Source organism: Copadichromis virginalis, linkage group LG1 (assembly GCF_057382275.1).
Source record: "Copadichromis virginalis isolate Kocher_CV1m ecotype Utaka linkage group LG1, C_Virginalis_male_GT1.1, whole genome shotgun sequence".
NCBI classification, from domain to species: domain Eukaryota; kingdom Metazoa; phylum Chordata; class Actinopteri; order Cichliformes; family Cichlidae; genus Copadichromis; species Copadichromis virginalis.
This window is the reverse complement of record NC_140618.1, coordinates 3049627-3074008: the sequence shown is the minus strand read 5'-3', so window position 1 is coordinate 3074008 and position 24382 is coordinate 3049627. Positions and strand designations below refer to the sequence as shown.

Sequence of the window (24382 nt, the reverse complement as noted above, 5' to 3'; positions counted from 1 at the left end):
TCAGAGCTTGGGTTGGGTGAGAGCTGAAACATCCTGAAGCACCTCAAAATTAAACTCTGTGACGGCCCTGGCAAATCTACACATCCTAAACAAATCTCTGCACCTGCAAGCCGCTTTGCAGCCCACCTTCTCCTATTCCGCCAGCCTGAGGAACTGAGCAGGTGTCAACAGGTGACATCAAGTCGGAGCCAATTACTGCAGGTAGAAATGATCATTCACCTTTTGTCTAAAGCCTTCCTGACTGATGCGATCCTTAAATGTGATTTAAGCTGTGTGGGAACATTGGAGGCATAGACAGGAAATGAGGTTTAATCACAAACTCAGCTCAGTTTGTCCAGTTATTTGAGTCTGAAAGTGGTGCTAGGGGAAAAAAGTGGTTAATTCAGTCATTTTATTAACGCCCTTTAGATTAACTCAACTCACCTCTTGGTCATGTCATTTTCAAATCTACAGTGATGGTGTGTCAAACACTCCTTTTTACTGCTCTTTTAAATATTTGTGTCCACACGATGCCGACGTAGGCTTCCAGCACTTGGCCAGTAAAGCTAGTTTCTCTTCTAGTAAGGACATATTCAGTTTCCACAAGTCTTTTTTTTCTAGCTTTTTGTAGAGCTTCTCATATAATCCTCTGTCTAAAACCAGAGATCGTCTACATTACACAGCATATAGAAAAAACACAGTAGCTCCATTTTAATTGTTGTAATTTCAACAGTTATTTAGCTGATTTTAGTTTTGTAGTCCCTTCAGTTTGTGTTTTAAGGGTATCAATCTGTTTTAAAGTGCTTTTATAACTTGTTAAAAGTGTTTTATATTAAATAAATTCGAGTTAAGTAAGTAAAAATTATATGAATCTTCATGATGTTCAAACAGTTGAAACTGAGGCTTGAGCTTCTCTAACATCTTTTTGTTGTTTCTGGGTTTTTGTTTCTCTGCATGCTGTCAATTAGAGGCCGAAGAGCTAATGAAGCTGGTCGGCTTTGATCTGATCGCCACACAGAGACGTTTACGGGATCGAAGCGTCTGAAATCCTCCTGAAAAGGATCGTGTTTTTACATTTTCCCTCATAAACATCTGTCTGACTGCAGCTTTCAATATTTGCCATGTCGTTGTCGTTAGAATGCAAACACCCTGTTGACACTTTACTCACGCAGGAAGCTGCATGAATATTTAATCGCCTGTAATATAAAGACTGCGAGCACTCGTGTGTCGCCTGTTTCCAGCCTGCGGAAAACAGAAAAACAACAGGGAGCATTAAAGCTAACCTCTGGGCCCTCAGTCAGTTCATTACAAGCAGACGAAGCGAGAGACAACAGAGCAAATAAACAGAACAACAGCGAGTCTTCCAACATGGCAGGTTCAAAGGTGATTTAAGGAAACAGCACTTTGTAACGCGCTGTTCACACAGTCGCCCTCGACTCTGTAAAGGCAGTGTGGTTATTATAATACAGAGGAAATGCTCAAATCTGCTGAATGTTTCATATGTTCTTCACTTTATTAAAGCCAGTCCTGTAGTGATGTGCAGCTGGCTGGTTTTTCAAGTGTTCAGGCTTTTTAATGCTTTTGTGATCAAAGTGTCCAAAGAGGTCACGCAGCACAGCCTCGGGTCTTTATTGCTAACTATAATCATTACTAAGACAGCAGCTTCACTTTAATTATGATATTTATCTTATGTAAAACCAACAAAAAAGTGAAGCCAACGATGAAGTGCCAAACTCTGCAGTTCCTCTAACGTCCACCGGAGGCTCCAGCACTGAGTCAGTCCCCATAGATAGGGATGGGTATCGTTGAAGTTTTATCCAATACCAGTACCAAACCGGTACTTTTGAAACGGTGCCGGTGCTTAAAGAATCAAGAACACAAACTTTGTCCAAAAACCTCTCATGTTTAGCTGTTTTTTTGTAAAAAGATAACAATGTTAGCCTTTTCTGCAGCTATGGGGGATTTATGGCATCACTCTTGGCTGGAAGCAGTGCTTAAACAATGGAAAAAACACAAACTTTGTCCAAAAACCTCATGTTTAACTGTTTCCCAATTTTTCTTTGGTCATTTTAGCCTTTTTGGCCAGCGTGCAGGGAGTATCTGCCATCAAACAAGAGGACAGCCGCATGTAGCTATGATGATGTTTGCTAGTTCACCTTACATGCATTAATGTAATAACGTGGTTAGCCTACTCAACGTAAATTACACACGAACAACATTAAGCTACTCACGCAGAGAAGAACGGCTGCTGCTGCATCATCATCCTCATCATTTCTGCTACACTGGCAGGGCTAGGGGCCAGGACTCTATTTTTCGGGTTTTTGGGGGATGTTGCAAACTCCGGGTCCGATAACAGGCACCACACCCGCAGTAGATGTGCTCGGTGTGAGGTCTCGCAGCAAGCTATCAAATACGGCGCATTTCTCGGCTTTTAAAAAAAACGCTATGCGTTGCCAGGTGTTTCATCAGATTTGAGGTGTTACCTCCTTTGACAGTATCACAGTATCAGCTTAAAGCACTTGTTGCAGGCTGCTGAGTTTGCATCTTTTGCTGTGAAATACAGCCAGACTTTGACCGCTTCGCCTTGGGCATTTTTAATCTGTAGCTCTGCTCTAAAAGAACGGACGTACCTGGGCCTGCCTACTACGCTCGCAAAGGTAAGTGTAGTGTGCAAGTGTATGACATCTCAGTAAAAAAAAAGGACCAAAATGAAGCCTGAACTTCGGCCTCTGTGATCGTTTTAATTATCCAGTTGTTCAGTGATGACGCGACGAATCCTACTTCCGGGTCTAAAGTAGTCTGCGTTTAATATGGCTTTTGTGTTGTTAACATGTTTAATGTTATGTATTTTCTTCTATTTGATCTCAAAAAGCTCCTAAAACAGTCAGCGACCACTGTTGACCTCCCTCGGCTTTTATTACCGCTAATCATTTATTTAAGCTCAGTTTTTAAAACCTTACGATGTAACTACAGCCCAGCCCATGCAGCAGTATATGAATGACTAACCTCGTATTGTGGATGGATTATCTCAGTTGTTCTCCTGGCTGAAGTTTGGTCCTTTTACAGCATCCTGCCATGCGATTACATTTGTTCCTGACCACCGAGAACACTCACATTAACTTTTATCGAGTGGAAAAAAAGTTAGCTTGTTTATATTATGCTAACATAGCTGTGTCGCTAGCGGTCACGTAGCACATCATTATATACCAGCTAGCCCAACTTCAGTAACCCTACAAACGTCACTGCTGTTTAGTTTTCTGTCTTCATTTATGCTGGAAGTGATAGCAGAGCTGTACATTTTAATTTGTTTCCAAAACCCCGCAGTCAGGACATGCTATATTGTATTTAGATAGAAGCTAGCGAGCTAACTCCCTGCTAACTTCTAACTCCGTTAAATGTCATAAATTCCGTTTTCATGGATGCCTGGATGTTAAACTCAATTGTTACACCTGGTAGAGCAGAACGCTGATCATTTTATTAAAGATGAAAGACTTTAGACAGTTTTTCAACTCTCAGTAATCCCATAGTGATCGTTTGATATATGGACCTGCAGCGGAGTTTAGACCCAGACACGGCTAGTGACGTCAGACTGAACAACCGGATAGCACGAAAAAATACTAGCATTTCTCAGAAACGTAGGTTAGATTACAGCTAATGCTAACCTGATGACTGGACAGACGTCAGGCTGTTAAACATAAAAACCTTTGTGTGTTGTTGCTGTTTGGGGATTTCCTCTATCTTTCAACTCGAGACTCGAGGTGGAGAGATTGAACCAAATATCGATAATATCGATACTGGCATGAACAGATGTAGCCCACTGAGTGGGTTAAATACGTTTTGTTTGTTTTTTTTAAATGAAACATTGCCATGGAAAGTGTCTGAACCTTTTTGTGTTGACTGTTACATCTGTTTTGTTTATAGCACATTTGACCCAGAGTGCTTCAGAGGCGGGCACAATTACGTTCCAGCTCTCCTAAAAAACTAAACATATAAAAAGCTGAAAGGCGTATTTTATTATATTAACTATAGGGCTGTGTATCATCACTGATTTCTTGAATCAATTCAATTCAAATGGATTTGAATCTGGGAAATTTTGCCTCAGACAGTCAGAAATATTATAATTCTGATCACTAGTATTAGTATTTATTTATTTATTGTCATTGTCAAGAACAATGAAATTGCGTTTGGGGCTTCCATACAACCCAAAAAAAAAAAAAAAAAAAAAAAAAAAAAAAAAAAAAAGAAGAAAATAATAAATAAATACCCCTTAAAACCCAAGTGTACACTAATCAGTACATATACATATTTTACATATATAAAAAGAAAGCTGACATTTGTGAGACTTTATCAGAGCTGTGAGCATCACAGCAGATGCCTTTGTGTCAAAGTAACTGAAGACAAAACAGAAAAACATGAAGGAAATTTTCCTGGTCTGGCTTTTTCTAACAGATAACCTTAAAAATATTCTGCAGACGAACAGAAACGGAAGAAAACCATGAATCAACATCTGAACATTACCTGATGCTGCTGAAGTGAAGCAGAGCAAAGTTAAAGAAGTTTCTATTAGAGATACAGTTAAACATTTTGCATAATTTAAAAAGTTGAGCCTAGATAGCTAGCTAGCCTGGATAGATTTGAAAACGCGTCCACACTAGTGTTTTCAATCGTTTTCACAGAGTTGTGCGTCCACATTGAAACAGCCGAAAACGCTTACGGTTCCAGTCCTGCGCATGTGTAAAATGCAAGAAGATTCGACCTGCCTCATTTCTGTCTGCCGCTTATTTACTTTCCGGCTCTTTGAAACGTCGCAGCAAAATGTTGAGGAAAAGCAGCGAGTTTTTTAAATGGACTAACAATGAGGTGGAGTTGTTGCTCCGAGTAACACAAAAGTACAAAGTTGCCAAAGCGAGTGAGAATTACAGAATTTGAAAAAAATAGTGATGGGATTTCCAGCTCTTTTTAGAGATCCGGCTCTTTCGGTTCGGCTCACTAAAAAGAGCCGGCTCTTTCGGCTCCGAACCGGCTCTTCAGGTTGTTTTGTTGCTTTAGTTAATTTATTATTAACAATAATATAAAATTATGCACAAAAGGAATTACTAACGTAAAAAAAAGTGGTTTTATTTATATATAAATATATGCGGTGGCCCCTAGAGACAAAACACGTACAAACTCCAAAACACATTTCTAGCATGAACTGAACTTCCAAAGCAGAGCTACTAGATCACTTAAATTACACAATTGAAAGCATGTGTGTATTTGTGTATTTATACACAGGCACTCATATATATTCAAATAATTAAAAAAAAAAAAAGTTCATTTACCTGTTACTACCACACACCAAATCCGGTCGTTGGTACTTGCTGGCTTGTGTAGCCAGTAGGTAACAAAAGCTCAACACTGCGCCCAGCATCCTGGAGCACTTCTGTTGATTTTGTACGTGTTTTGAGTTTTTATGTGCTCCTGAGTTTTTACGTGCTTCAGAGTTTGTACGTGTTTGTACATGTTTTGGAGTTTGTACGTGTTTTTACGTGTTTTGGAGTTTGCACGTGCTTCAGGGTTTGTACGCGCTTCAGAGTTCGTACATGTTTTGGAGTTTTGTACGTGTTTGTACATGTTTTGGAGTTTGTACGTGTTTTTACGTGTTTTGGAGTTTGCACGTGCTTCAGGGTTTGTACGTGCTTCAGAGTTCGTACGTGTTTTGGAGTTTTGTACGTGTTTGTACGTGTTTTGGAGTTTGTACGTGTTTTTACGTGTTTTTGAGTTTGTACGTGCTTCAGGGTTTGTACGTGCTTCAGAGTTCATACGTGTTTTGGAGTTTTTACGTGCTTTGTCTCTAGGGGCCACCGTAAATATACTTTTATTTATTCACTCCACATAAAATGTAATAAATAAATCATAATACAAAAATCAACTATTCACATTTCAACTTTTAACTATTTAAATTTTCAGCTTTTTCCTTTTACAAATTTAAAGTGAAACAACACAAAACACCGCAAACCACAACACAATTAAATATAACTTATAATATGAAAACAAAAAGAACATGCATATTCTCTGTCATGCATGAACTTTCTGAATCCTTTATCATCTGCAACTGAGTATAGTTGTGGATGATTACTATCCGGTTGTTCAGTGATGACGCGACGAATCCTACTTCCGGGTCTAAAGTAGTCTGCGTTTAATATGGCTTTTGTGTTGTTAACATGTTTAATGTTATGTATTTTCTTCTATTTAATCTCAAAAAGCTCCTAAAACAGTCAGTGATCACTGTTGACCTCCCTCGGCTTTTATTACCACTAATCATTTATTTAAGCTCAGTTTTTAAAACCTTAGGATGTAACTACAGCCCAGCCCATGCAGCAGTATATGAATGACTAACCTCGTATTGTGGATGGATTATCTCAGTTGTTCTCCTGGCTGAAGTTTGGTCCTTTTACAGCATCCTGCCATGCGATTACATTTGTTCCTGACCACCGAGAACACTCACGTTAACTTTTATCGAGTGGGAAAAAAAGTTAGCTTGTTTATATTATGCTAACATAGCTGTGTCGCAATCACGTAGCACATCATTATATACCAGCTAGCCAAACTTCAGTAACCCTACAAACGTCACTGCTATTTAGTTTTCTGTCTTCATTTATGCTGGAAGTGATAACAGAGCTGTACGTTTTAATTTGTTTCCAAAACCCCGCATTCAGGACATGCTATATTGTATTTAGATAGAAGCTAGCGAGCTAACTTCCTGCTAACTTCTAACTCCGTTAAATGTCATAAATTCAGTTTTCATGGAGAGGAGGTGGAGGTAAGTGACGGAAGTGAGAGGTAAGTGACGGAAGTGATGTTGTAGGTGACGTCAGACGCCGGAGATTTTGGCGGAGAAAAAGCAAATGGTAGCATAGAGTTTAACAAAGGTTTTCCAAGCTTCAGTATTTCCAAATATACTAATCAATTGTCATATAACTAACAACATCTGTTTTATCATCTCTAACACCCTGGAGGACAACGGGGAGAGTTTAGACGCTCTCCAAGATTACATCGACCGCTGTTTTCAAGATTTAGTAATGCATAAGGCCCAGAGTGCATCTTCCCCGGCCAAAATCGAGACGCCGTCATCGAAGAGAAGTCGCCAGGCAGACTCCCCCGGTACAACATCGCCTGCCGGCAAAGACATCGCAGAAATCCTGGAGTCCATCGACAAGCGATTGTCCAGTTTCGATGCGAGGCTGTCCCTGGTGGAGATCTTACACCGGGAATTTAAATCTCTGAGAGAATCCCTGGAATTCAGCCAGCGGCAGGTGGAAACGCTTGCCGCTGAAAATGCCACGCTACGGGAGTCGGTTAAATCTCTCACCGATAACGTGACCCAGCTAAACATTGAAAATAAAAAAATAAAAGAGTCCGTTATCGATTTACAAGCCCGTAGCATGAGAGATAATCTTGTGTTTTCTGGTATTCCAGAAACTGCCGGAGAGGACGCAGAGGCAACGGTGAAAAGCTTCATTAAAATCCACCTGAAGCTGCCGGAGGACACCGTAAAGAACATCGACTTCGATAGAGTACATCGCTTGGGGGGCGCGCGGTCGCGGACCGGGAGACCACGGCCTATTGTGGCCAAATTCAGCCAATTCAAACAAAAGGAACAGGTGAAGAGTCGCGGCAGAGAGCTGAAAGGAACGGACTTCAGCGTGAACGACCAGTTCCCCAAAGAGATCCTGGAACGACGCAAGGTCCTGTTCCCAGTTCGACGTAGCTTTATCCAGAAAGGCTCCCGTGCTGTCATCGCTGTGGACCGGCTCTACGTGGACGGACAGCTGTACCGCGACCCCGGCACCACACCGTGGTTATACTGACTGCACTCCAGATAAGAACCCGCTACACTCTTTTCTTATTCATTCACACTTTCTCCTTTAATCAAAGATGATTTATCTGGGGAATAAGGTGTGTGGGGCTTTAGTCATTTGTGTTAGATTAAAAACAGTGTGCCTTAAAATAATCAGACACAGGAGAAAACCGATCCCAATTAAAATCACCTACCAGAATGATTTCATTATAATAGCTGAGCCAAAGAGGAGAACGTGCCAGGGTCAAAGTCAACAGCAGTTAAAGACCTAGCTTTATAAAAAACTGTCACACTTCTGCCTTTCTGAGGCTGCTTGAGCGATAAATTTTAAATCCATAAATTCCCACATCTCACGTCTCAGAAACAATTATTCATTTGGCACTACCTCCGGTGCTTGCATGTTAACCTTTCCACTCGTCTCTCTCATTGTGTGAATGAGAGTGAGACGAGTGGCACGTTATCCTCTTCGGTTCAGCTATTTTCCTCCTACTGACTTTCATTCCTCTTGTGTTCAGAGCATACCTCGACCTGCTCCCACTGCAGCTCACGGTGTCATCTGCAAACATCACGATCCACAGAGACTCCTGCCTGGCCTCGTCTATCAGCCTGTCCCCATCACCACAGCAAACAAGAAGGGGCTCAGAGGAGATCCCTGATGTAATCCCACCCCCATCTTGAACCCATCTGTCATTCCTACCACACACCTCACCACTGTCTCTCTCCGTCCTCATACATGTCCTGCACCACCCTCACATCCTTCTCTGCTACTCCCGACTTCCTCATGCAGTACCACAGTTCATCTCGTGATCCATAAAGACACGGTGCAGATACATCATCAACAACCTCAAAGCAACCGCACAATTCAAACTCCTTGAATTTTTTTCTTAAATAACATAATTCTTCACCTGCAAACACAAGATTTCACAAATGAACAAACAGAATAAATCTTGTTTGGTGTTATCAGGTGATGTCGGTTGGTGTCTGATATTCATTTCCTGCTATAACAAAAGTCTCCCAAATATGGGATAAATAAGATATTTCTCATCCTCATCAGCACCTTCATCTACATCCAAACTGTTAGATAATATCTATTTTTCTAACACAAAAATAATACTTAAAATCTGCAAGAACCTTCATGTGTTACTGTCTGCAGACTGAAGCGAACATTTCTGTTTATGGAAACTGGCGCATTTTTCTCAGATCATAACGTGTATGAAAACACCGGTAAACTAACTGAGCAGTGCTGTTGTGGTCAGGAGTGTTTGCTCTGCTCTCCTGGAGCTTCAGCTAACTTCAGGTAATCTCATTAAGGTTCTTCATTAAGCTCATTAAACCACAGACGAGCTCATGTTCAGACTAACACAGCAGAGGAGGTCCGTCTGCTCCCCACTTTAACCCGTTAACTCTGACTCTGTGGCGGGTGTTCCAGATCAACTGGCGTTTAGATCAACTGGCGTTTAGATCAACTGGCGCCGATGTTGTTCACAGGACACAAAGAGTAAACGATCGTTTACTCTTTGTGTCCTGTGAACAACATCGGCGTGGTGTTACTTGTTTGCTGTTTTCGCGATCGCGTCGCGCATGAGGATATCACCAGGTAAACTCGCCACATTTTTAAACATTTTGTTGTTCAACAGCATCAAGACTGACGGAGTGTGTTTGAGACAACCTCACAAGTGTCACAGGTGACACATTTGGCGTTTTTTGCTGGTTTGTCGGTAGGAGCTCCTGAAACGCAAGACTGCCACACATCTGTTCGACCAACGCCAGTTGATCTAAACGCCAGTTGATCTAAACGCCAGTTGATCTAAACGCCAGTTGATCTGGAACACCGGTGCTGACCTAACCACCCGCCGTACCGAGCTCCGGGCTAACGTTAGCCGAACACTGAGGCCGGGCATCGGCGTCAGGAGCAGCGGCTCCCCGGCGGAACTTGGACCGAGCAGACGCAGTCTGGCGTTGGGGAGATTACCTCGGTCTGTCGGTCACCGACGGACGGCTTAAAGTTGATCCGGTGAGACGGCGACAGCAACTTGTCGACGGTCCGTTTACTGCTCGGCTGCAGCTTAGCAACTGAATCACACACCTCACTTCCGGTGACGTCATTACCCTTTTCCCCCAAACAACTTTATTAACAAATACGCTTCGAAGTCATGACTGTAGAAAACGATCACTAGGTTGAACTTTTCAGTAGCGCCGTTAACTTAGCGGTATTTATCTTAAATTTCCATTTCTCCAGATTTGACATGTTTCTCTTTGTTTTTATTTTTGTTACGTTTGCCAAACTTTTCCCTTTTTCTCAAATCTTTTCTGGTAAATTTAGATTTTTTTCCTTATAATTTCTCCTAAATGCATCTTTTATTTTCTTGTGATTAAGTATTTTCCCCCTCACATATCTGTCCCTTTTCTAAATTTGGTTTTTAGTTTCTCATAAACCTGGTTACCCGCCCCCTCTAAATTTGCCTCTAATGATTTAAGCTGCACTGAAAGAAAAGCAGCTTTGTAAGAAAATGAAAGCTATCTAAAATGACATTGTGTATTTACAAAACTAAAATAAAACTAAATTAATTAGGAAATTAATTCATTAGTTCAGGGCTGGATTGGGACAAAAAATCGGTCCGGGCATTTTGACTAGTGACCGGCCCACCAGGTATTACAGGAAAAGCCATAAAGCCTTTGAATGAAAACAAACGCTGTTGTGACAGTGATGTACAGTCTTGTTGGTATATGTAGGATTTCTATACATTGTACATCAGATGAAAACTTTGGTTGTAAGATTCAGATAATTATTTATTAAAAGCGAGACATTTTAAATGAGAATAAGAAAGAAAAGTATTTCTTTGTGCCCCCCTCTCCCTGTTAATGCCCTACCTGCCCCCCTGGCAAAACTTTGCTAGACCCGCCCCTGCACAGTTACCAGCTGTCAGCTACATAAAAAAGGATCCTGGTGTTATTTGTCTCTCAGAAACAGTTGATAACTTCAACTCATTCATGTCATCTAAAAGGTAAACCTGTTTCTCCATCACCTGTTCAGCTCTGATGATCCAGTAAGGACATCTCCTGGTTTCATCTTCATGTTTCCCTCTCACATAACCAAACCGACATCATGACCAGCAGTTTTAGAGCTGTGGCTCCAGCAAACATCAGCTGATACTAGAAATTAATATTAAATAAATTCTAACAACAGCTGATCCAGCTTAAACGTGCTGCTGTTGTTTAGCGCGACATCTGCTGGTTTCCTGTTTCTGGCGCAAAGTGGGCGATCAACAAACGAGAGAGAAAAGCCGATCAGTTGATCATTGATCAGTTTCATGATTGAATGAGCGAAGAAGAGGCAGCTAACAGCGTAAAGACGCAGAATAAATCCAGCTTTGTGTCTTTTTCATTATAGCTGAAGTCCGGGACAAACTGCGTCTCTTCTCAGCTCAACACGAAACGCGTAATATTTTCTCTGATGATTCCGTTTTTACAGGACGGTTGGCAACTCTACTAACTAACCTTATGAATAAAGTAAAGTTCACTATCAGTAACATCATAGCACCCACCCAGCTGTATAGGAACTCTGTCAGTACAAGTTATTGTAACTGACTGTAAAAAGTCAGCAACATGAAAATAAACTCCACCTAAACTTGGTTCATATCTGACCCAGATAGACTGCAGGTCATAACTTCTTACCTGAAGTTCAGTTCACCTGACACTCGGACCGGCGGCCGCCTCGGGGCTCTCCTCCTCCTCCTGCCTCCCCTTTCCCTCATCCACCTGCTGGCCTCAGTGGGAGCTCCGCCATAGCCACCACCAAACAACTTCTTACACATCTGCCAGCATCTGGCCAATCCACCACCTTTCATTGTTTATACTGTTACAAACAAACAAAAAACCATCGGCCCATAAAAACGAAAAATCACCAAATGCCCGGTATGCCCATGGCCAGTCTATGCATTAGTTGTAATAACGTAATTCGTTTAAATTAATTTAGGCTATTTTTAGCCTCACTAGGCTTTGGTGCAGAGGTTCACTGAGAGGTTAACGAGTGTGTGTAATTTTTCTATTACAGTATCATATATACTTACTGTACTGTAATGTACTTAGAATATTATTATCATATTATTATACAGGTAAATCAGTATCCTAGTAATTATTCATATTGGTGTTGGTGATATTTGCAAAAACATTTAAACAGTCATAAATTAATTGTTGGCCTGTAATCTGTGAAAAAAGTGTTAGACATCTCTCTCATGAATAATTCATTCACTTTCCACAAAAAAAAAAGAAACCCTATCTCAAGGCAGAAGCTGCCTTGATAATAGCTGAGTTATCAGTTTTTAGCAACAGAAATGTCTTTTTCCAGAGAGACGTGGCCAACAAATGTAACGTCACAGTTATAGAAACATGATTTAAGTGACCAAAAAGGACAAAATAGATATAATAACTCAATAAATCAGAGTCACAAATATATTCTATGTATTTCATATATACCTATTATAGTATACATTCAAAACAAAACAAAAACAAAGAAACTTCGGAAATGACTTTTTGGCACAACACCGGCAGGTGGCAGTATTTCACCTTTAAGCTTTTTTGACACGCGTCAGAAGGAGAAGAAGAAGAACCGGGACGTGTTCGTCAGCACTGGATGTTCCGGTTGTTTACAACCAGGAAATCTGTCAGTTTGTGAACCGGGACTCCGTGAACCTGCAGCGGTAAACATGGCGGCGGTGGACGTGGAGGATGAGAGCATCCTGGCGTCCATCTTTAAGGACAGCTTCCCGGACAGCTGGAGGGACAACCCGGACTTCGCGGCCTACCTGTCGGAGCTCAGCTCCTTCGGGGTGGAGAAGCTGGGTCGGGAGCCGGAGAGGCTGGCGGAGGAGCGGGCTCAGATCCTGCAGCAGACCCGGGAGCTGGCCTTCTCCAACTACCAGACCTTCATCCGCACCGCCGACTGCACCGAGCACATCTACCGGGACTTCGGGCGGGTGGAGAGCAGCGTGTCCCGGCTGCTGGACAAGCTGCCCCGCTTCGGAGAGAATTGCAGGTCGGTGGCTCCCTGTGGAGGGGATGTCAGCAGGAGGAAACTGGGGTCTATAAAAGTGTCATCATTTACTGTTAGGTTAATAAAAACTTTAGATATTTTTTAAAAAGCACACAGGATGAACTGATCAAGGAGAGAGATGCAGATTATTATTATTGTAGCTCACTGTAGGATCACAAAGTGAATAACTTAGTTATTTTCTTAGGAATATGCCACAGAAGGTGAATTGACTGGGAATAAAACAGCAGCAGATTAATTTCCCTTGAGCTGGCTCGTCAGCCTCCTTTCAGAATAAAAAACAGGCAGCCAGACTTTAGCCACAACCAGAACAAAACTACAGACTGGGAACATTAATGAAAGATAATAAAAGGTTCTTAGAGCTATAAAGTGTTACGTGTTACACATAGTTGTGTTTTTGCTGTTGTGCTGTCTCTCTGAGCTTTGGGGGCTCATTTTGTTTTCAGGCACTTCATGAAAGAGGCGGAGGAGATCGGAGCAAGCCGCCGGATGAACAGCCTCACTCTGAACCGCCACACGGAGATCCTGGAGATTCTGGAGATTCCTCAGCTCATGGACACCTGCGTCCGCAACGGCTACTACGAAGAGGCTCTGGAGCTGGCGGCATACGTGAAGAGGCTGGAGAAGAAACACTCGTCGCTGCCCGTCATCCAGGTGAGTCCAGACCAGGCTGACCAAAAAGCGGGTGTGTTTGGGGTTTTTTTACTGCCTGAATGAAACTGTAGCGGCGGCACTCCGTCCCTATTTCACTCTTCTGTACCGCCGTTAGGAGTCAGTCCGGCAACATGCATTGAAACGCGAGCAAGTCCAAGTATCCTTCTTGCAAACAATATGTTTATTGACACTTTTAGTTTACATGGCAAGACTCGGTCAAAAAACTGTGTCGCTTCCAGCTTATCCAACTCCTCAACTACGTAACTACAGTGCGCCGGAAGCTCAAAATACTAAAAAGCGCTTTAGAATGTTGCACTTCTCTATTCTATACATTTAACAAACAGTATTTTAAAATCAACTAGAATTATATTCTTAATATCAAACATATATATTTCTCCTCTAATCATTTTACCAGTACCAATAAAATTAACCTTTAATTGGCTCTTACATCATCCGGCCCCTAATTGGTTAGGCGAGAGAACTAAACAATTACTAACTTACACATCAATCATTAAGAGCCAACCTAATCGTAATGTCCATGAACAAACATTCCTTCTCTTCATCGCTCAGATGAAGCCTCCTCCAGAAGACACAACTTGTTAACAGGTCTTTCCAGGATGTTGCTTTTAGTTTTTACTTTCAATCTTCGGACTGTTCCACTTGAGTCTGGCAACGTCTCAACCACTCTCCCCATGAGCCAGGAGTTGCGTGGAGAAGAACTGTCCACCAGCAGCACAAGATCTCCGACCACGAAGTTTCTCCTTAGTTTCAGCCACTTCTGGCGCTCTTGCAGAAGTGGAAGATATTCACGAGTCCATCTGGTCCAAAACAAATCTGCTAGATATTGAACCTGTCTCCATCTTTTTCTGGTGTATGCATCATTTTTGTTGAAGACACCTGGAGGCATGAGGGGCTGTGACTTAAGCAGCAACAGATGGCTCGGCGTTAAAGCTTCAACGTCATTTATGTCATCTGAGACGCTTGTGAGAGGTCTGCCATTAATGATGCTTTCAATCTCACACATTATTGTATGAAGACAATCTTCATTTGGCACTTGTTCCTTCAAGAGAGCGCTGAGAATTCGACGCACTGTTCGAATTTGTCTCTCCCAAACTCCACCTTGATGTGAAGCAGCCGGGCTGTTAAAAATCCACTTTATACCTTTTGGTTGTAGGACTCTTTCTATTTTGTCGTTATCCAGTCTTTGAATGGCTTCCCTCAACTCCCTTTCCGCTGCCACAAAGTTTGTGCCATTATCTGACCTCATGATGGTAACTTGACCTCTTCTGCAGATGAAACGTCGAATCGCGTTGATACAGGAGTCTGTGTCAAGACTGTCTGCAACTTCAATATGCACAGCTCTGAGAATGAGGCAGGTAAACATGACACCATATCTTTTGACAGTACCCCGGCCCCGCTTGACATCAAATGGGCCAAAGTAGTCGACACCAGTGTTTGTAAACGGAGGTTTGTCTGGTAGAAGACGGTCTTCAGGTAAGTCTGCCATCTTCTGCTCACCAACCCTTCCAGAAATCCTACGGCAAGTTTGACATTTGTTGATTATCTTTCTAATTGCCGAATTGGCTTGAGGAATCCAATATCTGCATCGAAATTGCGCCAGCACATAATTGCGACCGCAGTGACCAGTTCGTTGATGGATGTCTCTCAAAATGATTTCAGAGATTTTGCTGTGTTTAGAAAGAATTGCTGGTTGTTTAGCATTTTCTGGCAAGCCTGATTTATTGAGTCTGCCGCCAACTCTCAGCATCCCATCCCGAAGAACTGGGTCTAATTTGAACAGCTGGCTGCTACAACTGAGCTGTCCTCCCTCCTGTAGGATTTTGATCTCCTCTCCATGATGCTGTTTCTGGCTGAAACGAACGATTACTGATTCGGCAGCCTCAAGATCCTCCAAAGCAAGCGCTTTCTTTCCCATTGCAGATTTAAATGTCCTCATGTGCACTTGCAACTTTAACTTTTGCTTTTCAGAATCATTTTCATTTTTCTGTACTATTTTTGAGTACTGTTTTCTTTCTTCTTTTAACATCCACAGCACCTTCCTTAGCTTCATTATCCAGGCTACTGCTCTTTTCAGTTTATTCCAGTCTGAATAGTAGTCTATCACACGTTTCATTGGTTCCATGCCTTCCTCAACTGTCAGTATATTAACCGTTGCTGAAGTCTTGACTTCTGGATCATTTTGAAGGTTTTCCTTCTTTCTCACTGGCTGTTCTGGCCATTCGTTTTCATCTAGAAGATAGTTCGGCCCGTGAATCCATGAACCTCCTTCCAACAGATCTTTTGCCTTTAACCCTCTGCTTGCTTGATCTGCAGGATTTTCTGCCGATGTCACATACTTCCATTGCGATGGCTTGGTTGCTTCTCGAATCAGTGAAACTCTATTTGCAACAAATGTTTTGAAGCGAGATGTTTCGCTATCAATGTATCTAAGCACAGTTGTGCTGTCCGTCCAAAAGACTGATTGTTGCAGAGGAACTTGAAGTTCTTGTCGCAGTAATCTGTCCATCCTCACTGAAATCACTGCTGCAGTCAGCTCAAGCCTAGGAATTGTGACTTGCTTGAGCGGAGAAACTCTGGATTTCCCAATGAGAAAGGCACAATGTCTCTTGCCTTGTCTACTTTCCATCAACAGGTAAGAGACAGTTCCATATGCGTAATCTGAAGCATCGGAAAAATGGTGCAACTGCGCAACAACAGTGCATCCGAAACCTGTAGGCTTTAGGCATCTACTCACATGGAAGTTGGAGAGGAGTACAATGTCTTCTTTCCATTTTTTCCAAATTTTTGCATGCTTTTCATTGATCTCTTTGTCCCAACCATGCTGCTCTTTACAGAGATCTTTCAACAAAAGCTTTGCAGGCAAGATGACTGGTGCTAGAAAGCCAAGAGGGTCATAAATTGAATTAATGACTGACAAAATGCCTCTTCGTGTCATTGGCTTGTCTTGCAACCTTATAGTGTAAGTGAAGTTATCTGTTTCTGTGTTCCACTGTACACCTAGAGTTCTCTCAACTGGCAAAGTGTCATGCCTAAGATCCAGATCTTTCACCTCGTTGGCTCTGTGTTCTTCAGGAATTGACATCAACACTTTCCTACTGTTACTTGTCCATTTTGTTAATGTAAACCCTCCACTGGTACACAGAGCACAAAGATCACTGACTAATTTCACTGCAGCCTCTTCTGTAGCTACACTTTTAAGACAGTCATCTACGTAGAAGTTGCACAGGACTGTCTGAACAGCTTCTGGCAATGCTTCTTCCTTGTGATCTTCTGCCGTTCTTCTTAGCGCATATGAGGCGACACTTGGTGAGGAAGTAGCTCCAAAGAGGTGCACCATCATCCTATATTCCTTCATGGGCTCATCCAGCTTGCCATCTGGCCACCAGAGAAAACGAAGAAGATCAGCATCTCTTTCTGGTACGTTGACTTGGTAAAACATTGATTCAATGTCTGCCATCAGCGCTACTGGCTCTTCACGGAATCTTAAAAGAACACCCACCAGTGTGTTAGTCAGATCCGGTCCCTGCAGTAACTCCTTGTTTAGAGACATATCCTGGTATGAAGCCGTACAGTCGAACACGACCCGTAACTTTCTCTTCTTCAGGTGATACACCCCATGGTGTGGTATATAGAACACTCTGTTGTCGTCACGGCTCAACTGGTGGTCTGGCACTGGAACTGCATAGCCCTTGGTGATGATGTTTTCCATGAAGCACTTATAATCTTCAAAAAACTGAGGATTCTTCTTAAACTTTCTGAACAAACATGCTATCCGCTGCTCCGCAACACAATGGTTGTTTGGCATTTGAAGATTCTCATTCTTAAGTGGCAATCCAATGTTATAGTGTCCATTTTCGAAGGTCGTTGTCTTTTCTACCGCTCGTAGAAACTGTTTGTCTTCTTGTGACATTTCCTCTTTGTCATCATAATTACGTTCTGAAAAATCGATGTTATACTGTTGGACCAGTAGCTTCTCAACTTCCACTAAGGAGATTCGGCTCACTGAGAAATGCGGTTCTTTGTTTTCTGAGTCATTTAGTTCTTTTCTTATGGGTCCATTCACAACCCAACCAATGGTGGTCTTCACTGCATAAGGACCTCCATTTTGTCCATTAATGACACGCCATGGCTCCATTGCTTTTGCACAGTTGGCTCCTATAAGCAGGTCTACATTAGCCTCTATCTCTGGTAGCCTCACTTCATGTAGATAAGGCCACTTCTGGATGTCTGACTGCTTGGGTATGTTTCCACTACTCACAGGTATACTAGTGTGAGTGAACACCTTGGGTAAGTCAACGAACTTGGAATCTTCCAACCCACACACTTCCAGGTCTGATATAACAAAACTGTTCATGAGTTTCTGTTCTCCTGGTTTTTCTTGACTCATGGTACTTAGAAGTATCCGTGTAGGCTTTCCTTTAACATTCAGTTTCCTTTGTAGATCTTCCGTGCAGAATGTTGCCGTGCTTCCCGGGTCCAAAAAGGCATATGTCTCTATATATTTATCACTCATTTTAGATTTGATCCTGACTGGTACTATAGAGAGCACACACTCCTCTTCTCCAGCCCCTGTAAGCCCACAAGTCTCTTGACTGACAGGAACTTGAGCACAAGGTGCCTCATTACCATCAGTAACATCCTCCCTTTCTGTTTCCACAGAACTTTCTTTTCTCCCCATGTGCAGAATGTCTGGGTGCTTTAGTGAACACTCTTTACATTCCATTCTGCGCTTGCAGAACTTGCTGAGATGCCCAGAAACCAAACATCCAAAACAGAGTCCCTTTGACTTCAAGAAATCCACACGTTCTTTGTGTGGTTGATTCTTAATCTTTCCACAAGAAGCAAGAGTGTGAGGCTGCTGACAATACAAACATGGCTTCTCAAAGGCACTTGCTGTCTTGATTGAATTTTCAGTTTTAACGTTTGTTTTTTGCAGTCTTTTGTTCTCGGCGGAAATGTTGGTGGCAAAACTGCTTCCTCGAAACTCCTTCTTTGCTGGATATTTTTCCTTTTGGTCAGTCTTTCCACTTGTCGCTGCACGGTTGTCTGGGATATTACCAAAGAGTGGATCCATAGCTATTTTAGCCTGGCGGTCTATAAAGTTCACCAAATCTGCAAATCTTGCTCTTTTGCCCCTCTTTTCTTGGAGTTCAAATGCTTCTACGCGCCAACGTTCTCTGGTTTTGTAGGGCAGCTTGGATATCACTGTGCGTAGATTGGTTGGATTATCCATCTCTTCCAAAAATTCAACATCCTCCATGGTGTTGCGACAGCCAGTCAGGAACATAGCATAGGCATTTAATGCCTTTGCATCGTCATTTTTCACTTGCGGCCATTTGAGTGCTTTCTCAATGAATGCGCTTGCGATCCTTAGCTCATCTCCATAGTGCTTATGTAGCAACCGTCTGGCCTCACGGTAACCTTTGCTAGGAGTCATGTGTACACAACTGCGAATTAGCTCCTGTGGTTCGCCAGCAGTGAACTGTTCCAAAAAATACAGCTTATCTTGCTCGTTATCAGTCTTTTGCTCTACTGCATGTTCGAAGGCTCTTATGAAGGCCTTATACTGTAGTGCATCACCTTTAAAAACCGGAATGTCCTTTGATGGCAACTGAGCCAACTGCTGCTGTTTCACAAGTAACTCAGTGATTACATTCTGTTTCTGCATGACTGACAATAGATCATCACTTCTGTCAACGTGAGCATTAAGCCCATGAGTGGAGACTGGATGAGACAGTTGTGGTACCTGTGAGTTTTGCACTTGTGAATTAGCGTGACTACTCACATCAGCTTGTTGTGGGAGCATTATGCCAACTCTTTCCTTTTTAACTTCTCGACCTTGCGATCTTTGTATTGACACATAACTGCTCAGACCATCTTCAGATCTTTCATATTCTTTGAGCACCTTTAATTTTGCTTGACTTTCCGCTAGTGCAGTCTCCAACTCTAACTCTTCCTTTTCCGCTTTGACTCTTGCTGTTTCCAGCTCAAGATGTTGCCTAATCCTGGCCAACTCCAACTCAAGTTCTTGCCTTTTCTTCAATGCTGCGGCTCGTTCCAGCAAGGCTGCGTGTTCTGCCTCCTGTTTAGCACGAGTGGAGGAAACTCTAGATGTTGTAGATGCTCGGCTGACTTGAGACCCACGCGAGCTATGAACTGCATCCTTTCTAGCTCCAACCTGTGATGCGCTGTCATCTGGGTTAACAGCTTCTTCCAAGTCATCTGTAATGTGCTCCTGCTGCTCAGTTTCATTTGGAATCATATGCTTATGATCCTCTGCGATCCATTTCTTTGTTGTTTGCATAAACTCTCTTATAGATGCCATTTTGGGCTCAAACCAATTGTCCTGGTCAAATATTTTTTCTTCTTCAGACAAAAGGCTCATAACCTGGTTATTGTGACTGTGAAACTCATTCAGAGCCAATGCAAAGTCACTTTCCATTATTTCTTTCACATTTTGAAGGTTCTGAGCATCACTCATCATTATCTTTATCTCCTTTATTTTGCCTGTGATTGTTCCTAATGTTCGTCTTCTTAAGGCAATCCATCTGTGTAATTTTTCTTCCAAAGCTTTCTCTGTTAACTTGCATGTTCTTCCCACCTCTCTTTCCTCCGCCATCTTATAAGTTGCAGGGGTTTATTGGCTCAATTAGCATGCACTATTTGTCTTCTGCTTAGAATCTTTAATAGACATAGTGTAAACCATCTTCATAACATGCCAAAAACTCCGCATAGACCGCATCAAATCTTGTTTTACAACATGCAGTCCCACAGACAAAGAAAGAAAAAAGAGATCGGGTTTGACGATAGCACGCAGTTAAGTTTCACTTTCGTTTTCCACCAGACTTAACAAGCCTCCAAAAAACGTCTTTTTCTTCTTACTGCACGAAGTACTAAGAGAGTTTGTTACCTTCTTCTACAGAATAATCCAAAGAATTATCCGGTTCGGTGCCAGCATCCTTAAGCAGTGCCTCTTACTTTCCGTTAGGTTGCTCCCTTCCGTCCGAGCGCCGTGCAGCCGATCCTCCACATGTCGGTGAAGCTCAGTTTTTTGACTTATGTAGCGGCGGCACTCCGTCCCTATTTCACTCTTCTGTACCGCCGTTAGGAGTCAGTCCGGCAACATGCATTGAAACGCGAGCAAGTCCAAGCATCCTTCTTGCAAACAATATGTTTATTGACACTTTTAGTTTACATGGCAAGACTCGGTCAAAAAACTGTGTCGCTTCCAGCTTATCCAACTCGTAACTACAGTGCGCCGGAAGCTCAAAATACTAAAAAGCGCTTTAGAATGTTGCACTTCTCTATTCTATACATTTAACAAACAGTATTTTAAAATCAACTAGAATTATATTCTTAACATCAAACATATATATTTCTCCTCTAATCATTTTACCAGTACCAATAAAATTAACCTTTAATTGGCTCTTACAGAAACTCTAAATGTTATTTAGGAAAATGAACTGTTAGGGCTAAATAAACGTTACTTTTCTTTGATTTTCTGTCGTGTGATGTTGGAGAAAAAATGTTCAAATAAACAATTACACGTGTGAAGAGAATTAAAGAGCTCAGGCTCCAGACCGCTCTGAATACTCAGTTTTCTTTTGTTACGTGCACAGCTAACAAGCTCTGGGTGTTGCCCCTCAGCAGGCTTCCAGGTGTTGGCCAGCTGGAATAAAGCAGGCTTTCAGAGAAGGTGAAAAAGCTAAAATGTGACTGCGGGAGGTTGTTGATGGGGCTCAGGTTCAGGTACAGGCTGGAAATCGCTAGTTTAAACTCTAAATTGACAAAAACTGGAGAAAAACAGTTGAGAAACTTTCTCTTTGCTGAGATATAAAACAGAAAAGGTCACTGTGGAGAACATCTAATGTTTCGGCTCCTCTAACCTTTGACCTTCTCCATCTTTAGGGTATCGTGCGTGAAGTGCGTCAGTCGGCTCAGCTGATGCTCAACCAGCTGTTGCAGCAGCTCCGCAGCAACTCCCAGCTTCCCGTGTGCCTCCGCGTCATCGGTTACCTGCGGCGCATGGACGTGTTCACGGAGGCGGAGCTGCGGGTGAAGTTCCTGCAGGCTCGCAGCACTTGGCTGCACTCCATCCTCGCCGCCATCCCTGAAAACGATGCTTACTTTCACATCACCAAGACCATCGAGGCCTGCAGGGTGCACATGTTTGACATCATCACCCAGTACAGAGCCATCTTCTCTGACGAGGACCCGCTAGTGCCCCCCGCCGGTGGGCTCATGGCTGTGAACGAGGGCGCCATCTTCCACGGCTGGGTGGTGCACAAGGTGGCAGAGTTCCTGGAGACCTTAGAGAGGGACCTGCAGCGGGGTGTGGGCAGCCGCCTGGACTCCCTGCTGGGTCAGTGCATGTACTTCGGTTTGTCCTTCAGCAGGGTGGGGGCGGACTTCCGCGGGCAGCTGGCGCCCATGTTCCAGCGGGTGGCGGTGGACACGTTCCGCGGAGCCGTGAAGGAGGCGGTGGAAAAGTTCCAGGAGGACATGAACCTGTACACCCTCATCGCCCTGCCCTCAGTGCTGGCAGGGACCATCCCCGTCGTAGCCCCCGCCCCGCAGCCCGGCACCCTGCAGCCCCCAATGTCCCTGCTGGACTTCCAGCCGCTCGCCTGCTTTCTCAACAACATCCTGACCGCCTTCAACGACCTCCGCCTCTGCTGCCCCATCGGAGTGGTGGAGAATGTCACCAAATGCCTGGAGGAAGCCCTGAAGATGGTGAGCAGCTGGATCTTTGGTGTAATCTGGGTTAAAGTCAGACTGATGCTGGATTAACAGCTGCTGACGGTGTCGTTTTTTGTCAGGTGACCCGTCAGATTCTGGTGTTTCACCGGGCGGAGGAGACGGCCTTCAGCAGCCGGGAGAAGGAGCTGTTTATTCAGTTCTGCTGTGCGTACGCTGAAGACCTGCTGCCCTTCCTGAACCGCTGCCTGCAGGTCCTGTTTCCACCGGCTCAGCTCGCTCTCATCCTGGGTGAGGACTCGCAGCAACGTCTGAGTTTGTTTCTTCGTTTAAAACGGACGCGGTGATGCTGAAGACGTTTAACGACGGGCCTGGAAGTGAAGCCGTTATTCCAATAATGCGGTCTCAGTTTAAACTGTTGTCCTTGCGTTGTTGTTCTTGTTGGTCACCTTCGGTCTCGGGCTGGAAACCGCATGAACGTACATGGTAGACTGTACATAAAAGATGGGCGTAGCCACTGGGACATTTGTGAAACCATGGTCTGAATTTGGAGTAATGACCGCTTCAGCCTGTAGGGGGCACTAATAAAACCACAAAATCACCACACAAGCTTTTTTTGTGTAGTAAAGTTAAACTTTTGGTCCAATCAGTCAATGAGAAGAAAACTTCACAAAATTAGTTTAAAAGAGAAAAAAATCTTTAACCTCTTTTTCTTTTTTTGCCCTGGACTCTCTTCTCAAAGTTATTCTTTGTAATGGCTAAAATAGCTTAAGAAGTGCTGAGCAGCAGAGTTTGGTCTGAATCAAATCTGTTGTCTCTCCGCAGGTGTTCCTCCCACCCAGCTGCACAAGTACGGCCATCTGGGCTCCATCGACCTCGCCACAGTCCTCGAGCCTCTGGACTTCCTGCTTCCTCAGAAGGAGCCGCCGGTGCCAGAGGTCGACATTACGGCAGAATTGAGCAGCCTGACGTTTGACATGGAGCCCAAAGAACCGGCGCCGACCCCATCCGATGTCAGAGACTCCAAACCCGGAGCTGAACTGACAAAGACAGAGTTTAAAGAGCCGAAGCAGGACGAGGAGTGAAGGCGAGGAAACGCTGGCTCTAAACTGTATCCTGTGACGGACATCTGTCAAAACTGAAGCATTAAAATATTTTTATATATGTGAGAAAAAGGCTTTAATGGTGACATTTCTTCTCTTATTTAAAGGTTTACTCACTAACGTAGAAGGAAAATAAGCAAATAGTTTAGTTTGCTTCTTTTTCCATCGATGATGGAGTCCACCTGATTTTAACTCTGCTCCCGGAGATCTTCAGCTCGTTCTCGTCCTTTAAGAAGGAAAAACTGAATGTTTGTGTTTTCCTGGTAACGTGTCACAAATGTGAGAAAACCAAAAGTTTGGTTTATTATAGGAAAGTCCTGAAGGGCAGAAACTGACTCTGCATTTTCATCCAGCGTCGGCCTCATCTTTGAGCTTTTTCTGCTGAGGCAGCTGGGAGTTGTAGTCCGTCAGCTGGGAGTTGTAGTCCGTCAGCTGTGTCTGATTTACATGGTGGGTTTGTTAAACTGTCTGGACACAAATCTTTCACTTTGATTCAAAGATTCATTGGAAATCAATAAAGATCAATTATATTGACGAGTCAGTCTCATGTTTAAAGGAGCGTACTGCAGTTTCTGCACAGTCACGGTCAGTCTGAGCTGATCTCCACCTGTCTGGAATATCTGAAGATAAACTCAAGGATCTCCACCTTCACAGATCTACAGGTGAGCACCTCGTGGACGCTACTTCCACCAACTAACAGCCTTACTACACCTGCCTGTTAGGTCTTATTTTCCTGTTTAAAAATATAAACCTTCCAGTGATCATGTTCTCCCTCTGCGTCGTGTTTGAATCGTTGGTTTTTGTGTAATTTTACTGTCAGACGGCGACGGGACAATTCAATGATGTAATGCTGTGTTACCATAGAAACACAGCATTTCTGGCACAACTTCAGTGACTCACAAGGTGCAACGAGAAGATAAAGGCGTAAAAGGTCCAGCACTATGCGGCACACAGTGGTGTTACCGTTTAACCACACGCCAAAGCATGAAATTGTAATCAATAATAAAGTTTATTTATGTCGAACATGTGGCCCTCGGC

The 24382-nt window shown here is 43.2% G+C and overlaps 2 protein-coding genes across 2 annotated transcripts; both read left to right on the top strand.

The window, feature by feature from the left end:
• Positions 1-17: 17 nt before the first annotated feature.
• Positions 18-7872, top strand: LOC146718122 (uncharacterized). Its single transcript, XM_085475997.1, has 2 exons — positions 18-201; positions 948-7872. Exon 2 carries the CDS (start codon positions 7041-7043, stop codon positions 7827-7829), a length of 789 nt encoding a protein of 262 aa, XP_085332123.1. The 5' UTR covers positions 18-201; positions 948-7040; the 3' UTR covers positions 7830-7872.
• A 4498-nt stretch (positions 7873-12370) lies between these two features.
• Positions 12371-23878, top strand: LOC146718121 (conserved oligomeric Golgi complex subunit 8-like). The gene is made up of 5 exons (XM_085474398.1): positions 12371-12854; positions 13316-13523; positions 21453-22277; positions 22364-22532; positions 23067-23878. Exons 1-5 carry the CDS (start codon positions 12526-12528, stop codon positions 23324-23326), a joined length of 1791 nt encoding a protein of 596 aa, XP_085330524.1. The 5' UTR covers positions 12371-12525; the 3' UTR covers positions 23327-23878.
• Positions 23879-24382: the final 504 nt, after the last annotated feature.

What these genes read in the sequence shown, in the direction of transcription:
- LOC146718122 (XM_085475997.1), top strand. Translation starts at nt 7,041, where the DNA reads ATGCATAAGGCCCAGAGTGCATCTTCCCCGGCCAAAATCGAGACGCCG.
- LOC146718121 (XM_085474398.1), top strand. Translation starts at nt 12,526, where the DNA reads ATGGCGGCGGTGGACGTGGAGGATGAGAGCATCCTGGCGTCCATCTTT. An exon ending in CGTCGCTGCCCGTCATCCAG is followed by an intron (nt 13,524 to 21,452) that starts GTGAGTCCAGAC and finishes CTCCATCTTTAG; the next exon opens with GGTATCGTGCGTGAAGTGCG. An exon ending in TGGAGGAAGCCCTGAAGATG is followed by an intron (nt 22,278 to 22,363) that starts GTGAGCAGCTGG and finishes GTTTTTTGTCAG; the next exon opens with GTGACCCGTCAGATTCTGGT.